Raw genomic sequence first — 15,691 nt, 5'->3', positions numbered from 1 at the left:
CCAGTCCACATATCACAGGCCGGGCCAGCGAAGCCTGATTCACGGTGCTTACTCATACTCATTGATCGGCTATGCGAACGGCCGCCCAAAGTTTGCACCATCGTTACCTCATCACGTCGGGATCAGTGCAGAAGTGTTCATGGGCACCTCGCTATCATCGAGGCCGCAGCGCGCACTCAGGCTGCTGAAGCCACGGTCAAGGTGTTGATGTAGTGGCCATCGGGGCTGCACGCTCGGTTGCCGTCGCAGGAGCAGCAACGCCCCGCCGGATGCCATCTTGTGCAGGGGGGCAGAGCGCCATTGGACCACCGAGGGGCCGTGTTGGCTGCCCATGCATATATATCGTGAGACCCCACTAACGGGCCAAAGCTGAGCCGGCGAAATACTGTAGCTCAGGTATCGGGCTGTAGCGTGCAAGGTACTGTAGCAAAAGAATTAGGCCTCTTCGACAGGGTTTCACCGGCTCCAGCTCTGGGTACTGTAGCAGTATTGTAGCACGAAGCCGGAGAAGCTCGAAATCATGGCTTTACTGGCTTCGGCTCTCTCCAGTTTATTTTTTGCCTCGATTTTCCGAAACGGGAGCCTCCAAAAGCCCTGCCAAAGGGGGCCTTAGTACCCCTCGGAACCAGAGGAAGAGTTGAACCAACTTAAAAAGCTTGAGCTCTGTGAGGTTATTAACTCCGGTTCGAACTTTTTGCGTGAAGTGAGGACGAAAGCGTAAAAGAGCTAATTAGCAGGTGTGGTTCATTTAATGTGTAGAGTGGATCTTAGCCGTCTTCCCGGGCTGGGGCGTTACAAATGGTATTCAGAGCCAACTCTCGCGGTTTCACGGACATATGGCTCAGGAGCTCGGACAGGCTGCGCATGGCTCTACAAAGAGCATGGCACTTGCCCCGGAGAGCTGGGAATATGGACGTGGGCCAAGAGAGTCGGTCATGGACATTTGTCCCGTTTGGTTAGGTTGGTTCGGCCCTCAACGAGGACGTCGAGTCCTCAAGGGTGGGTGTATGTGAGACCCCGCTAATGGGCCAAAGCTGGGCCGTCGAAAGACTATAGCTCGGGTTATCGGTATTGTAGACATGGAAGGTACTGTAGCAGGTGGACTTAGTACCACCTCGGAACCCGAGGAAGGAGTGAACCAATATTAACTTCGGTTCGAATCTTTTACACGAAGCGAGAACGAAAGCGCAAGAGAGCTAATTAGCAGGTGTGGTCCATTCAATGTGTAGAGTGGATCTTAGCCGTCTTCCCGGACTGGAACGTTACATATATGCACGCATAACTTGCATCTCATATATGGTGATCATGGTCACTGACTACATACGATGCAAGTTTTGCGTCGTCTCTACAAATCTTGTTTATTAGCTTATTTTCTTTTAGCTCATCTTATACTGGGTGCATGCAACTCATGCTACGACGTGAACTGGGATCAGGCGATCAGCCCACGGTGGGTGTGACCTGACGGTGTATTCCGTGATTTACGTCCTCGTGATTCCCGGCGCCGGCCGGCCGCAGCCACGCAGCGGACGGACGGACGGGATGACACCAGCTAGAGCTAGCCGTGACATCTTGGGAGCCACTTGCTTCCTGCAATTTATGGACGGACCGGAGTATCGGACTTGTCGTACGTACAACCCTGTCTACGGTTCCTCCCATCGTCGTCAGCGAGGTGTATGGTACAGTATAATTCATCACATGACTAGTAGTAGTTCACTAACCTACACACACTACTTCGGTAGGTGCCTAGGAGAGGTGGATTTTGGGGGAATAAAAAAGATAAATTTCTGGATGAGGGAGTACCGTACTTGTACCAAGTTCACGAGGGATGTTACTTCTCTAAACGAGAAAGTTAAATGTGCCCATAAAGACATATGCTCTCATAACATCCACCACCAATATACAAGTTACGTGGTAGATGTTGTGGGAGCATATACTATTATTGAAAAAAAAAACTTGTCAGTGGTCAAGTCTCAAGAGGCATGCTGGTAGTAGCAGCGGACGACAACAAATACTTTTGCGCGCGGCAAGTACAACGTGAATTTTATCTTTGACAGCAGCTTAAGCATATGACACAAAATGCGCCCTTTGGGTTATGCACGCCTTTTGGGTTTTGGTTTTCTTTGCAGCGACCAGCCCCCGGTGGCCGCGCCCATAGAGCCCCCTTAGTGCCCCCAAGAAATTCCAGCCATGGGAGCAAGGTTAGGAGGGCTTGAAGGTTGAAGACTATGGCAGGAATGTGAACCGAGGAAGGCTTGTTCATTCCTGCCTTCTTGGCTAGGTGGCTGAGCGTTTGCCGCCTAATCTAGCGGCTGACGAATTACCTGCACAAACATGCCATGATGTCACGCATGTGCAATCATCGTCTCTTATTGTGTTTTTTAGAAAACACTAGGTACTTTCATATAGTTTTATTTAATTGCCACTAAAATTGTTAGACAAATAATATTTAAGTCTCTTTTTTTGAACTATCCGTATGGGTTTGAACTATTTATATTGGAGTTTATGGAAGTTTCAAATTTTTTTTTATTTTAATAGGAATTATATTTTAAATTTTATAATTGTTTAACGAATTGCATTTTTTTATAGGGCACACCCTTTAATAAAACTAGAAGCATGTCTCGCGCATTGCTACGGGAATTACCTATAATCTGAAATAAAATTAGACTACATATAATTACTTATATGAAGGGATGAAATATCATAATCATAAATTAAGGCACACTAACGTAGACAGCTAAATGTATATTAGTGGATGATGTATCTCACTGATGTGTATATCATAATTATAGATGCTAGTGGGCTTTCATTGCATATGATAATGAACTACGGAGGTGGATAGCTTACATGTTAAAATACAACCTATAATAAAGTTTAGGATTATAATATATATAGATCCTAAATCCACCAACGATACATATACTACCCTCTATTTTCTTCTTTTTTGCGAAATTATCCCTTGTTATGATAGCAGCCATAAGAAAAATGAACCATCGGAGGAATTTTAAATTGGAAAATAAATAAAAACTTAACTAAAACATTATAACAGATTCAAGATCTAATCATTCAAGAAATGCAACATACGTAAATCATATCTACAGTACCAAGCTCATCATGTACTGGATACATGTTAATCCCCGTCTATGACCAAGAATATTCTGATTGGTTTCTATAGTGAACATTAACCGTTTCAACTCTTAACTACTATATGAGAAAGAAAGAAAAAATATAGGATATAAATATGAGAGCAACGTACTCTTCTCTATTCTATCGATCCTATATCCGTCACATCCGAGGGCACGAGTTGGCAACCAATGCATAGGAAAGCTGTTCACAAGTGAGCGGGCCGGCATGGACCGACTATCGGCCCACCATCTCGAACGAGGAGGAGCAAGTGGCGCCGCGAGCATGCCGTGGTCCGTGGGCTTGCGCGCGTGCTGTTGCTGAAAGGCGAAGGCCCCGAGCGAACAGGCAAAAGAGAGGAAGCGCCGCCGCGGATCGGTGTCCGTGCCTCCGCGCTCTCTTCCGCCGGCGCAACTCCAGCCGCCGCGTGCCTCCTCTCTCCCTACCCGATGCGGGCCCTCGCGCGCACCGCGTCGCTGCTCCGCCGCGCCGCGGGGTCCGCGCCCACTACGGCGGCGCTGCACCACCACCACCCGCCGCCGGACGTAGGCTCCTGCCTCGCGAAGGTCTGGACCCCCTCTCTTCCTCCCTCCCCCTGTCCTCGGTGGTGCTGGCGCAGGCAGCGGTTCCAGCCTGCCTGTTAGAACATCTCGTAGATCACTTGTAGGATGGGAAATGTGCCTGCTTCAGGCTAGAGTTGTGGTTTAGGTGCAAGATTGCTCGGCCACTTGCCCGATTCCCGCTTGAAATGTAGTGATTTAGCAAACATCTGATGCTTTCACTCGACTGCAATTATGTTTAGTCTTGAGGATTATGCTAGTTGGCGTATTTACAAGGATTGCTTCATTCCAAGGTTCGTGAAGGGAAGCACAAAATAAAGTCCATTTTCAGCAATTACTGTCAGTATCATTGAAGAGGTTTCAATCTTCAGTGCTGATCCATTTTGGCATATATATGTGTCAATTTTGTGTCTGAGGCAGTGAGGCCTTGCTTGAGAAACATCTAGCAGCAATTTCGTTACATTAGTTATGGTTGATTGGTTGTAGGTGGCGATCCTGTGTTTCAGTTGAACCTTAGTCCAATTGCTTCTTCCATTCATTCCGTTCCTTGTGCGGCCAGTCCTGTGAATTTGCCTGTTTACCTGATGCTGCATTCAGTACTGTTCAACAACAGTATACAGTTTTTAAGCCTTTGGAGACGAGGGATTTTAAATCTGGCTTTATTATCAACTTTTACATCTGAATAGATCTTGGATTAGTGGATTACATGTGATGACAGATGCTCTGCCTGCCCCACTCAAACTTGCTCTGCTCATTGTCTTTCTGTTACTGTTCTTGCTTTTGCTTTGCTGCACTCGAACTCTGTTTTATTTTGTTTCTGTTAACAGAAATGGGACAGCCTTGCTTTGAAAACATGTGCTGCAAAAGCTACAACTATTGCATCCTCCAATCTTCTGGAGCATTTTTTTTCTTTAACTTATCTGGTAGGAAAGCATCAATCATACTTGCCTGTTAGCACTTTGGGGTATCAAGATTTTGACATAGAAGTTTTCTTATCTTTTTGCCAAGATCTAGCTTATTACATCCAATCATCTGTTAAGAAGTCTATTTCATTGCTCCCCGTTTGAAAATGTGTTTTGGTATATTTGACTACACGTGAGTTCTGCATTGACTTTTGTTTTAAACACTTATTCCATTTCCAGAATCTGCCAGGTTTCTTTTTCAATGGGTATTCTACTCTTTTGGCTCCACCAAGTGAAGTGCTGATTCCACCAGAACTTCTTTCTAGCAGGACTGTGTGGACACCAGATCGGGAGCTTGGTAAGTTCTCCCCCTATTAACTAGTTTCAAATCACCATTTTAGTGGCATTTCTCTCAATACTAGTCTTCTCAATTTTCTTTTAACTACAAATAATCTATCATATGACTTACCATCTTATCTTAGGTCAGCTAAAGCTTTGCTTCCTGTTTGTTACCTAATCGGAACAAAATTTGACATGAATGAAACTTCACTTCACTTCTGCAGTATTGCAGTTATTTATGAATAATGCCGATTTTCTTTTGAATTAAGGATATGCTGAATTTTGATTCCTCTGACTTGTTATAATATTGCAGGGCAGTATGAAGACCTGGTAGCTAGGGTTACAAACTTCCATAATGAGGACAAGGGCTTCATGGTTTTGGATGGTGATGTTTTTGATGTTCCAATTAGGAAGGATATTGTTCACCGGGTAGTAAGGTGGCAGCTTGCTAAAAGACAGCAGGTGCCAATAGGATCACTCATTATATTTTTACGTGGTCTTCATTTATGGAATTCTTGGACTGATGTATATCATCTTGACAAAATGACAGTTCTGTCTTCTGTATTCTAATAATTTAGGCCCTTCTTTGTCTTTACAGGGGACACACTCAACTAAAACTATCAGTGAAGTGAGTGGCACTGGAAGAAAGCCTTACAAGCAAAAAGGAACTGGAAGAGCACGGCATGGCACACTGCGTGGTCCCCAGGTTTGTTATTATAACTGAATGAATAATGATACATATATTCATATTGAGATTGCTGGGAACATACTATCCAGTTTGGAGTTCAGTCAACTAAATGATGAACATAACAGTTCCGCGGTGGTGCAACCATGCATGGGCCTAAACCACGAAGCCATGCAATCAAGCTGCAGAAGAAAGTACGGCGGCTGGGGCTTAAGATTGCCTTGTCTGCTCGAACTGCAGAGGGAAAGGTATTTGCTATCTATTAAACTAGAAGAATACCCCGCGCGTTGCTGCGGGAATTGCAAATTAGTGGATTGCGTGGCATGATGACATGGACAACAAAATACTTATGTGTCTTGCTGACGTGGACATTATAATTGCATGGGCTAGTGGATTTTAATTGTGTGTAATAGTGCATTGCCTAGTTGGACAGCTTGCATGTTGAGAGAAATAGGTGACTTGCTGACGTGGACATGGGCTAATGGATTTTCGCCCTGTTCGCTTGGCTTATAAGCCGTATTTTTTCAGTCAATGAACAATATTTTTCTCTCACAACAAATCAGCCAACAGTACTTTCAGTCATAGCTTATCAGCCAAGCGAACAGGGCATTTAATTGCGTGATAGTGGATTGCCTAGTTGGATAGCTTGCATGGTAAGAGAAATAGGTAGTGGGGTTTTGCTTTATAAGAGTATAAGATAAATTAATATATATGTGCTTTGATGTGCTCACTTTTAGTTAATAATTATTATTATATCTACAAAATTATTGTTGACAAATGAATTGCTATACTTATTAATCATGTTTAATAGTGTGCTCTACGAAGAAACATGCTTACTATTTTTTTAAAAAAAAAACTACACGACTTTGTTGCAATTTTATTTGTAAATGTTATAATTGAACTCCTTTTAATATCTTGACTTTCTAGATCCCCTTTAGTCTTTAGGATGGTAAGATAAGTTGCTAACCACATGTGTAGTTATCTTGTAAATAACTATGAACTGATGAGTGTCGATTAATATCGTATTACGTGGTGCCCTGTGTCCTGTTGTCCCCATTGCTTATTTAAGCCTTAATTTATATATGAACAGGCTGTTCTCATAGATGGGGCGATTTAATGACATTATCATCAACTTAAATTCATAGGATCATGTTTTCACGACAGTTCATTGTTTGTTGCCTGATTTTACTGTGAGCTGACTATGTTTTCCTTCCTTCCTGAACTGCATTGTTGTTTACTAAAATCTATTTAGTGGTATGAAAAAACATGTTTGTTTTACACAATGTTTTTTGGTGTGGCTCTTAGGCCATTCTCAGTGGAAGATTTCATATTGATGTTTCCAATAGTGCCACATGTGCAATAGTGTATTGAATTGATGAATGAAAAGGTCCAGTGTTTTAAGTTGTCGAATGTTGATTAATTGGACTGATGGATCCTATGACTCTAAATATGTCCACAGATTCGATTTGTTTGACCAGATTTCTAGTCGACCGACTAACCTTTGCTTAATCACGACCCTCTTCCACAAATCTCCATTGGCTCCCATTGCTGCAGGGCGCCTGCATGCCTCCGCTCAGCGCAACCATTGCCGCAGGCTCAGTCCCGCAGGCAGCAAACAACACCGAATTCTACCGCTGCTCACCAGATCCCTTCTTCCATCCCGAAGATGAGCTCCTCCTCTAGTCCTCCAATCCTCCTCCATCTTCTTGTTGCTACGCTGCGTGTGTATTTGATTTGTGCTCTGCACCTCTGTGACTCTGCCTTGCTCTAGCTCTACTGCTGCTGCTGTTCTTGCCTCATGCTCTATGCTGCCGCTCTCTGCATATTGCTTACATACACTTATGTGGCTATGTGATGTATGTGCAGATGTTGATAAGCGGCCAACTGGCCATCAAATCTCACAAGAATCTGTGCCCTAGTGCTTTATACTACATGCTATATGGTATATCAGTCCTGGAATATATACGGGCCGGCTATATGGACAATTATGACCGACTAGGCTCGACTAATCAGGCTGGTCAACAACTAATCGCGATTAGTCGTCTGGTCGGTCCCATGACGACTAGGGTCGACTGCACAATTTGATAACATTGAAATGGTCTCTGCAATGCATTGTTTCATTTTGCTATTTCATAGGCAGCACATGCAAGAGACAAGTTGTATTGAAAACAGTGTAGACATAGTTTCATCTAGATGAAACTCATTTCATCTCTCTTTTCATTAATCCCTTGCCACATCATCAAAAAGGCTGACGTGTCACTATATTTAATGAGAATGAAACTCCCATTGAGGGTGTATTCAATTGTTCATGTTTAGCATAGCCCTTACCTTTTACGGACTTAAATCACATTAACATCAACTTAGTTTACTAGGATCATGTTTTCACAAAAAGTTGAATTGTTATTTACTACCAAATATAAGTAAAAACTGACATTGTTTCCTTGCTTTCCCTGTCGAAAACAATATGTACATATGATAATATGTCTTTGTTTTATCAATGTTCTCCGACGTGGTTATAAAATTTTAGTGTGCACACATTCAATGTCTGTTGAACTTCTGTCCTGCAGGAAAAAACCCTTATGAATTTCATTGTTTGCTTTAAAATTTACGGGTCTATGTTTTTTTTGTATAGCTCTTGGTCTTTGAGGACTTGGAAGTCCCTAGCCACAAGACAAAAAACATTGTGCAATACATTAGACAGATGGATGATACAAAGAAGGTTCTGTTGGTGGATGGAGGCGACATTGATAAGAAGCTAAAGCTGGCTACTCAAAACCTTCACTACGTTAATGTACTTCCTTCCATAGTAAGTTCTATGATTTCAGTACTTGAGGTTTGAGTAATCAAACTAAGTGTTATTTGCTTGGAATATCCTTTTCTGGTTAAAAGACCATTCTGCTTTCATGAAACGCAGGGGCTCAATGTTTACAGTATCCTCCAGCATGACACCCTTGTAATGACTCGGGCTGCTATCAACAGAATCGTTGAGCGGATGCATACCCCCATCAACCGCTAGCAAGGAGGGTTTTGGGTCAGACCACAGTTTGTTACAACCAGCAACTGTGCTTTCGTCCCCTGATGAAGCTCGAAGATTTCCAGCTGTCGTGGTGCTAACTCGGAGCTGCAACATGAACTGTTTATTTTCTGTCAAACTGAAGGTGCCGAGGTAGGAGGTAAATGTTGGAGCCCTTCCGTGGCTTCTTGCTCGGACTATGGTGTCCTAGTTTTGTAATTCAAGAATAAGACACGTAGCTCATGATTATCATTGTCTTCTGGACGCACAAGAGGCATGCAAAAATGAATTTGCTCTACTACGTTCATTGCATTTTCGCGCTTTTAATCTGAGCCAACTTTCTATATCCCAATAAAAATTGTTGCCCAGACAGCAGGTATTGAACAGATGGTCGGCAAGAGTTGTTGTAATGGCGCAAATAGTAGCCTGTTTAAACATGAGAATTAAGAAATTTTATGAGAGAAACAAGTGGGTCATATGTGAGCCACTATTATATGGGTGAACTGATAGATGAGCTATAATTGTCTATACAGCCAGCGTAGGGTTATATTAGCTTTCTCTTCGATCGAAAAAGTGGTTGATGGTAACAAATAGTTTAAAATTTTCCATCTAGAAACGGTGCCCTGTAACTTTGCCAATTATAGACGTGGGAATGTTGATGGACTGGGGAGCAAAGTTGCTGAACAATCTTTTATCGTGCAACAGTTTGCACACGAGAGGCTCCTATGATGTCTGATCTGCATCTTTGGTCCCATTGGGATTCGCTATTTTGCTTCCACGCTGGGCTCCTTTGCACATTGGTTGCTGAATAGTGGCCCAACTCAAAGAGCGAGCATGCATTGCAACCACGGATAGTAAAATAAGAGATATTTTACCAAACATTTTTCTAACAAAATGGTAAAATAAGGAGACGTTTTACTAATTTTTTTTTTTGTAACAAGTGAAGGCAAAGCTACTCTATCAAGAAATCAAAACCCGAGCTTTAGCTGAAGCGAGAGCTCTACTAAATGGATCATTTGTCGCGTGATGTGACCGAGTGAATTTGCTCGGCCACGTGGCTTGACGTTATTTTTAAAATATGATTTTGAAAAAAGGTTTAAAAAAATTGCTGGACAGACTGACTATGCACCCATGCGGAACGCGGGGAGTAGGATCGTCGTGTCCCCTATTTCAAGACGATAATGATATGATTAAGACGCCCGGTCACTTCCCACCGCTCACTCTCGCAGTACTCGCGCCCCTCCCCATTCTTATCCCTTCGCGTCCTACCCCACACCCGACGACGCGGTCATCGCTGCTTCCCTGGTCGGCGGCGGCTCCTTCCTCCATCCCCGACATCCTCCTCCCCCACCCAGGCGACTCCTTTCCCTTTTCTGGCGTCCTACCCCCACCCCGGCGGCTCCTTCCCCTACCCTGCATCCTCCTCCCCCACCCCGGCGGCGCCCCTTCCCCCACCCGGCGTCCTCACCCACTGGGAGCGCCCAACACCCGCGAATCCGGTGGCCCTCTCCCCACCCCAGCGAGATCCAAGTAAGCCGTTGACCCTCTCCTACCTCGGCCGGCGGCGCCCTCCCCAGATCCGGTAGCGTCTCCTCTCCCTCAACCGACGGCGGGCATGGCGTGCGGGCGCGCACCATCCAGCGAGCCTGCGCCACTGCAGTTGCCCCACCAGGTAGGTCATGGCCACGCGGCGATGCTGTGTTTGAAGTGTTTCTGGACGTTTTTCGGACATGTTGCAACCCCATGTTTCAAGTGTTTTCAGATGTATGTTTTAATTGTTTTATGCGGATGTTGCAAAAGTAGATCGGGATGTTACATATGTTGCAATAATTGTACATGTATGTTGTAAGCGTCTACGCCCAATGTTTCATCTGTTTTTTTTACGTATGTAGCAAGTGTTTCAGACGCATGTCTCAAGTGTTTCATCTGTCTTTTTTACGTGTTGCAAGTGTTGCATCTGGATGTTTTAAAAATAGATCGGGATGTTACACATGTTGCAATGGTGTTTCAATTGTATGTTCCAAATGTTTCATCTGTTTTAGACGTTCGTTGCAAATGTTTTATTTTGATACTGCAAAAGTGGATCGTGGTGGATGTTGCAAAAGTGGAACGGGTGTTGCACGGCGTGGTCCGTAGCTGTCGTTGTGCGAGGCGTGGGGTGGGCGTGGGTCCCTGTGACGGACGTGGGCCTAGATGCTGGGGGCGAGACACGGGGTGCGAGGCAGGATGCGGACGCGAGAGCGGTACATGTGTCGGAGCCACGTCTGGACGACGTCCTGTCCGAGCGCTAGACGTATCGAGGCCCAACCAAGCCAACCCAATCCATCTCCTACTTCAACATAACACGCGCCGCAACCGCACCTAACGTGACAACCCAGTGTCCGGGCCGGTGGCGCCGCGTCCCGCGTGCGGCCTCCCTCGCTGGCTTCATCACGTCGGTGGCGCGTGGACCATAGCGTGTGTGTGCGCGCGCGCACACAATCTGCGTCGATCCTCGTCCCTGTTTTCCCTTCCCGGCGTCGTCCAAACTTGCAATCTGCCGATCTCCCCTCTGACTTCCACTTCCACCCCTGCACTCCTGCCGTGTCCCGACGACAGTCCACAGGTGGGTAACAACCCGTACCTACGCATTTACGTGAAGAAAACACGAGAGAGGTTCAGGTTCCAGTCAGAGAAGTTGAGGTTCGCCGGTAAGCTGACGAGCAAAATTGGGTGAAACAAAGCCCGTTACCGGAAGCCGTGGCGTCGGGACGGAATCACGAACGCCGCGTGCGTTCCTGCCTGCCCCACCCACTGACCCACCCCACCCCCACACGGTGCCACCGCAACGGTCTGGTCTTTAAACAACGACACACCCAGACGCCGCATCAACTCCCAGCCCAGTCTTCCTTCCACTTCCACGACACCTCGCCGAAAAAGTCTTGCCCGCGCACGCGCACGCCTTCCCAAACGGCTACTTGACCGACTCTCCCCTCCCCTCCCCCCATTCCCATTCCCTCGCCCTGCTGCCCCCGTTCGCGAACGAACCACCGCGCCATGCCGCCGAAGCGCGCGTGTCGCCTCGCGCTGCTGGCCGCGGCGGCGGCGTACCTCCTCTTCCTCCTCCTCTTCGAGCTGCCCTCCTTCGCCGTCTCCACCGCGTCGCCCCGCCACGCCCACGCCCAATCCCACGCCGCCACGCAACGCGCCCGCCGCCGCGAGCTCCTCCACGCCTCCTCCGCGCCGCTGCACGCGTCCTCCCCGCTCCGCCCCGTCAGGACTGCCCCGCTCGCCGTCTCCTCCATCCGCGTCAACCGCCGCGCCACCAACTCCTCCTCGTCTGCTGCCGCCGCATCATCCATCGACGCCTCGGCCAACGCCGCCTTCGCCGCCGCGGCACCCCACCTCGCCCGCCTCCTCTCCGCTCCCGCTTCCCCGTCCTCATCCTCCTCCCCTTCGCCGTCCCCGTCCGCTGCCGCCTTGGTCTCCTGCCCTGCGACGGTCTCGGTGCCGAGGGACCGGCTCGCGAGCGGCGGGGGAGTCGCGGTGGACCTGCCGTGCGGGATGGCGGTGGGGTCGCGCCTCACGGTGGTGGCGCGGCCGCGGGCTGCGCGGGCGGAGGTAGCGGGAGCGAGGGACGGGGCTGCGCCGGTCATGATGTCGCAGTTCATGCTCGAGCTCCTGGGCACCAAGGCGGTGCAGGGGGAGGAGCCGCCCAGGATACTGCACTTCAACCCCAGGATCCGCGGGGACTTCAGCGGCCGCCCCGTCATCGAGCTCAACACTTGCTACCGGATGCAGTGGGCGCAGCCGCAGCGCTGCGAGGGGTGGGCGTCACGGCCGGACGACGACACTGGTGAGCTCCTCCGTTGCTAAGCTTTTTTTTTTTCCTCGGCTATGCCTCGTTTTGTGTACTGTCGCGTCGTTGGGTAGGAAATTACCTTGAGGTGGTCTGAACCTGGCATAGTAGCTGTTTCCAGAATTCCCCCAAAAGATACAAGGATTCCTTTGTCTTCAAGAATGTAGTACCTTTGAAAGTCAGCTTGGTAAATTGTCTTCAAAGTAACTGAAGTTATATTATTGACTTTTCAGTTGACGGGGAATTGAAGTGTGACAAATGGATTCGTGATGATAACAACGAGACACAAGAATCACGGATGAAATTGTGGCTGAACCGTTTGATTGGTAGGCCGAATGTCAACTGGCCATACGCATTTGCAGAGGGCAAGCAATTTGTTCTAATCATAACAGCTGGTTTGGAAGGCTACCATGTCAATGTTGATGGCCGGCATGTTACATCGTTCCCTTACCGCACTGTGAGTTTGCTATGGAACTCTGTAAGGATTATTCTCAGCAATATCTCAACTTCTCAAGATTTAATTTTCTAATAATGTTGCTCAATATTTGGCTTGACAGGGCTACAATCTCGAGGATGCGTCACGGTTGTCTTTGAAAGGAGACATTGACGTCGACTCCATTTTGGCTGGTTCTTTGCCCACTTCACCTCCTACTTCTGCAACAAAAAGTTATCTTGAGATGTCTGAACAGTGGAAGGCCTCACCCTTGCCAACTGAACCTGTTGAGCTTTTTATTGGCATCCTGTCATCTGCTAACCATTTTGCTGAGCGTATGGCTGTTCGCAAGTCATGGATGATTTCGACCAGGAGATCATCTGATGTTGTTGCTCGCTTCTTTGTTGCTCTGGTAGATTTCTGCAGCTGAATTATTAGTTCGATAGCAATTTTCTGTTCAAATCTAATAAAGAAAACGCTTCGCAGAATGGAAGAAACGAGGTCAATGAAGAGCTGAAGAAGGAGGCAGATTACTTTGGGGACATTGTTATAGTTCCATTCATGGATAGCTATGACCTTGTTGTTCTAAAAACTATTGCCATTGTTGAGTATGGGGTGCGTAATTTGGATTTGTGTGAATGGATTTGTTTTAGTTCCTCTATCATGCATTAGTATGATTTGCATAATTCATCATGACATTGCAACTATTTTTCAGGTGAGGGTTGTTCCTGCAAAGCACATAATGAAATGTGACGATGATACATTTGTCAGAATTGAATCTGTATTGGATCAAGTAAACAAGGTCCAAAGGGGAAAGAGCATTTATGTGGGAAATATAAACTACTACCACAGACCCTTAAGATCTGGGAAATGGTCTGTCACATATGAGGTAAGACTCTATTTTTCTCTACAGTTAAAGAGCTGTCACATGTGCATTATGCCGCTCCTTAAAAAGGATAAATGAAACCCTTTCAGATGACCATCCCTTAATGCTAGGTTACAGAATTAGCAAAAATTCAGTATGTTAGTTGTTAGGTCATCAGGTATGAGCCCTTTTTAGTCTCATGAATATGATTTACCCTTTTCAAATATGATATGATATGTTAAGGAATTGAAAGCACTATTTCGGATAGTATGGTGACCCTATATGTTTCACACCAAACTTGATTTGTTATGTTCTTTTCGTCTTACATTTCATTTTGGTGATTAGTGGTTCAATACCACATTTATGCTACACAAATTTGATCTTTGTTTTTCTGTTCCTAACAGGAATGGCCAGAGGAAGTGTATCCTCCTTATGCTAATGGGCCTGGCTATGTCATTTCATCAGATATTGCTCAATATATTCTATCCGAGTTTGATAATAAGACATTAAGAGTAAGTACAGCAGTTATACCCTTTCTCTATCTCTAGTCATTGAATACAGCAATAGTGTTTTTTTTTTATAATGGAGTCTGAATATGTGATTTCTAATGGCTATGTTTTTCATGACACAGCTATTCAAGATGGAAGATGTTAGTATGGGCATGTGGGTTGAGAAGTTCAATACTACTCGTCAGCCTGTAGAGTATTTGCATGATGTCAGGTTCTACCAGCCTGGCTGCTTTGATGGTTATTTCACCGCACACTACCAATCCCCACAACACATGATTTGTTTGTGGAGAAAGTTGCAAGCTGGGAGCGCTCAATGCTGCAACGTAAGATGACAATGGACAGCACAGTGATTAGTATAATGGAGAACAGATTGATCATCGAGATACAAAATGAGGATGAGTTTGAGGCACTTGTACTCTGCGGACCTTGTTACCATTCGTTCATTCTTTTGGTCAGTAGTTGATTCAGCTGCTGATGCTAACAATGGAGCCATGTTTGTAGACTGTCTCTGTACAAGTCAAATTTATTTGACCTATCTAGGGTAGGAGCCTGATGGTTTATGTGTATGTCATATTCTGAACTTTCTCTAGTCGCATATATATACTGTATCATATCTTCTTTGTTCGTTGACAGCTTGATAACTACTGGCTTTCAACTGTTCTCTCTCTCTCTCTCCCTCTCTCTCTCTCCCTCCCTCCCTCCCTCCCTCCCTCTCTCTCTCTTGATCTCGACGCGGGGACACTATTTCCATTCCAGCAAATGGAAATACATGAGTCCAGATAGAGCAGAAAAGGTGCAGGTTTAGACTAAACCCTATTTGGATCAATAGAGCTAATAGTTACCGCCTTCATTCCAAATTATAAGATGTTTTAACTAGATACATTGCTTTTACCATACATGTAGACATAGTTTATATATATATCTAAGTACATAGTAGAAAAACTATGTATATAGAAAAGCCAAAATGTCTCATAGTTTTGAATGGAGGGAGTAACTGCTAATGATTAGCTCCTTGGATCAAACAGAATGTCATGTATTGGGCGAATGTATTGGGCGTAGTTAGGTTGCGGCAAAGCGAACGCTTGAGCTTGCAAAGAGGCTCTCGGCCCAAGTCAACTGAAAGGGCCAACCAGACTACCAAGGTGAAGGAGGAAACACATCAGGGAGGATAGAACAGAACCAGAAACGCCAATCCATCTTCTACCTCTGAATCATTTGGGTAACAAGAAATGCAGTCATCTTCGATAATGGGCAAATCAATCTTAACAATTGGAGAAGACAGTTCAGGGAGGAACTTGGTCTTGTTTGTACAAAGGCCAAGCCAAATAGACAGACTGCTCTCACCAACTGGAAGGAGAATTACACTTAGTCTCTGTTTTCTTTCTTTTTGGGCCTTGTGGCCTTGTACTTTCTGTTTTTTTCTCCTG

The 15,691-nt window shown here is 45.8% G+C and overlaps 2 protein-coding genes across 2 annotated transcripts; both read left to right on the top strand.

Moving 5' to 3' along the window:
• Nucleotides 1-3,446: 3,446 nt before the first annotated feature.
• LOC136537851 (uncharacterized) lies at nt 3,447-8,998 on the top strand. The gene is made up of 7 exons (XM_066529825.1): nt 3,447-3,686; nt 4,823-4,940; nt 5,235-5,383; nt 5,520-5,627; nt 5,735-5,854; nt 8,239-8,412; nt 8,521-8,998. Exons 1-7 carry the CDS (start codon nt 3,570-3,572, stop codon nt 8,620-8,622), a joined length of 888 nt encoding a protein of 295 aa, XP_066385922.1. The 5' UTR covers nt 3,447-3,569; the 3' UTR covers nt 8,623-8,998.
• Nucleotides 8,999-11,509: 2,511 nt separating this feature from the next.
• Nucleotides 11,510-14,974, top strand: LOC136537850 (hydroxyproline O-galactosyltransferase GALT6-like). Its single transcript, XM_066529824.1, has 7 exons — nt 11,510-12,454; nt 12,691-12,914; nt 13,015-13,302; nt 13,377-13,505; nt 13,606-13,779; nt 14,160-14,267; nt 14,387-14,974. Exons 1-7 carry the CDS (start codon nt 11,656-11,658, stop codon nt 14,594-14,596), a joined length of 1,932 nt encoding a protein of 643 aa, XP_066385921.1. The 5' UTR covers nt 11,510-11,655; the 3' UTR covers nt 14,597-14,974.
• The last annotated feature ends 717 nt before the right edge of the window (nt 14,975-15,691 follow it).

This window comes from Miscanthus floridulus, chromosome 2 (assembly GCF_019320115.1).
Source record: "Miscanthus floridulus cultivar M001 chromosome 2, ASM1932011v1, whole genome shotgun sequence".
NCBI lineage: Eukaryota > Viridiplantae > Streptophyta > Magnoliopsida > Poales > Poaceae > Miscanthus > Miscanthus floridulus.
The sequence above is the reverse complement of the archived record's forward strand: the minus strand, read 5'-3'. Positions and strand labels throughout refer to the sequence as shown.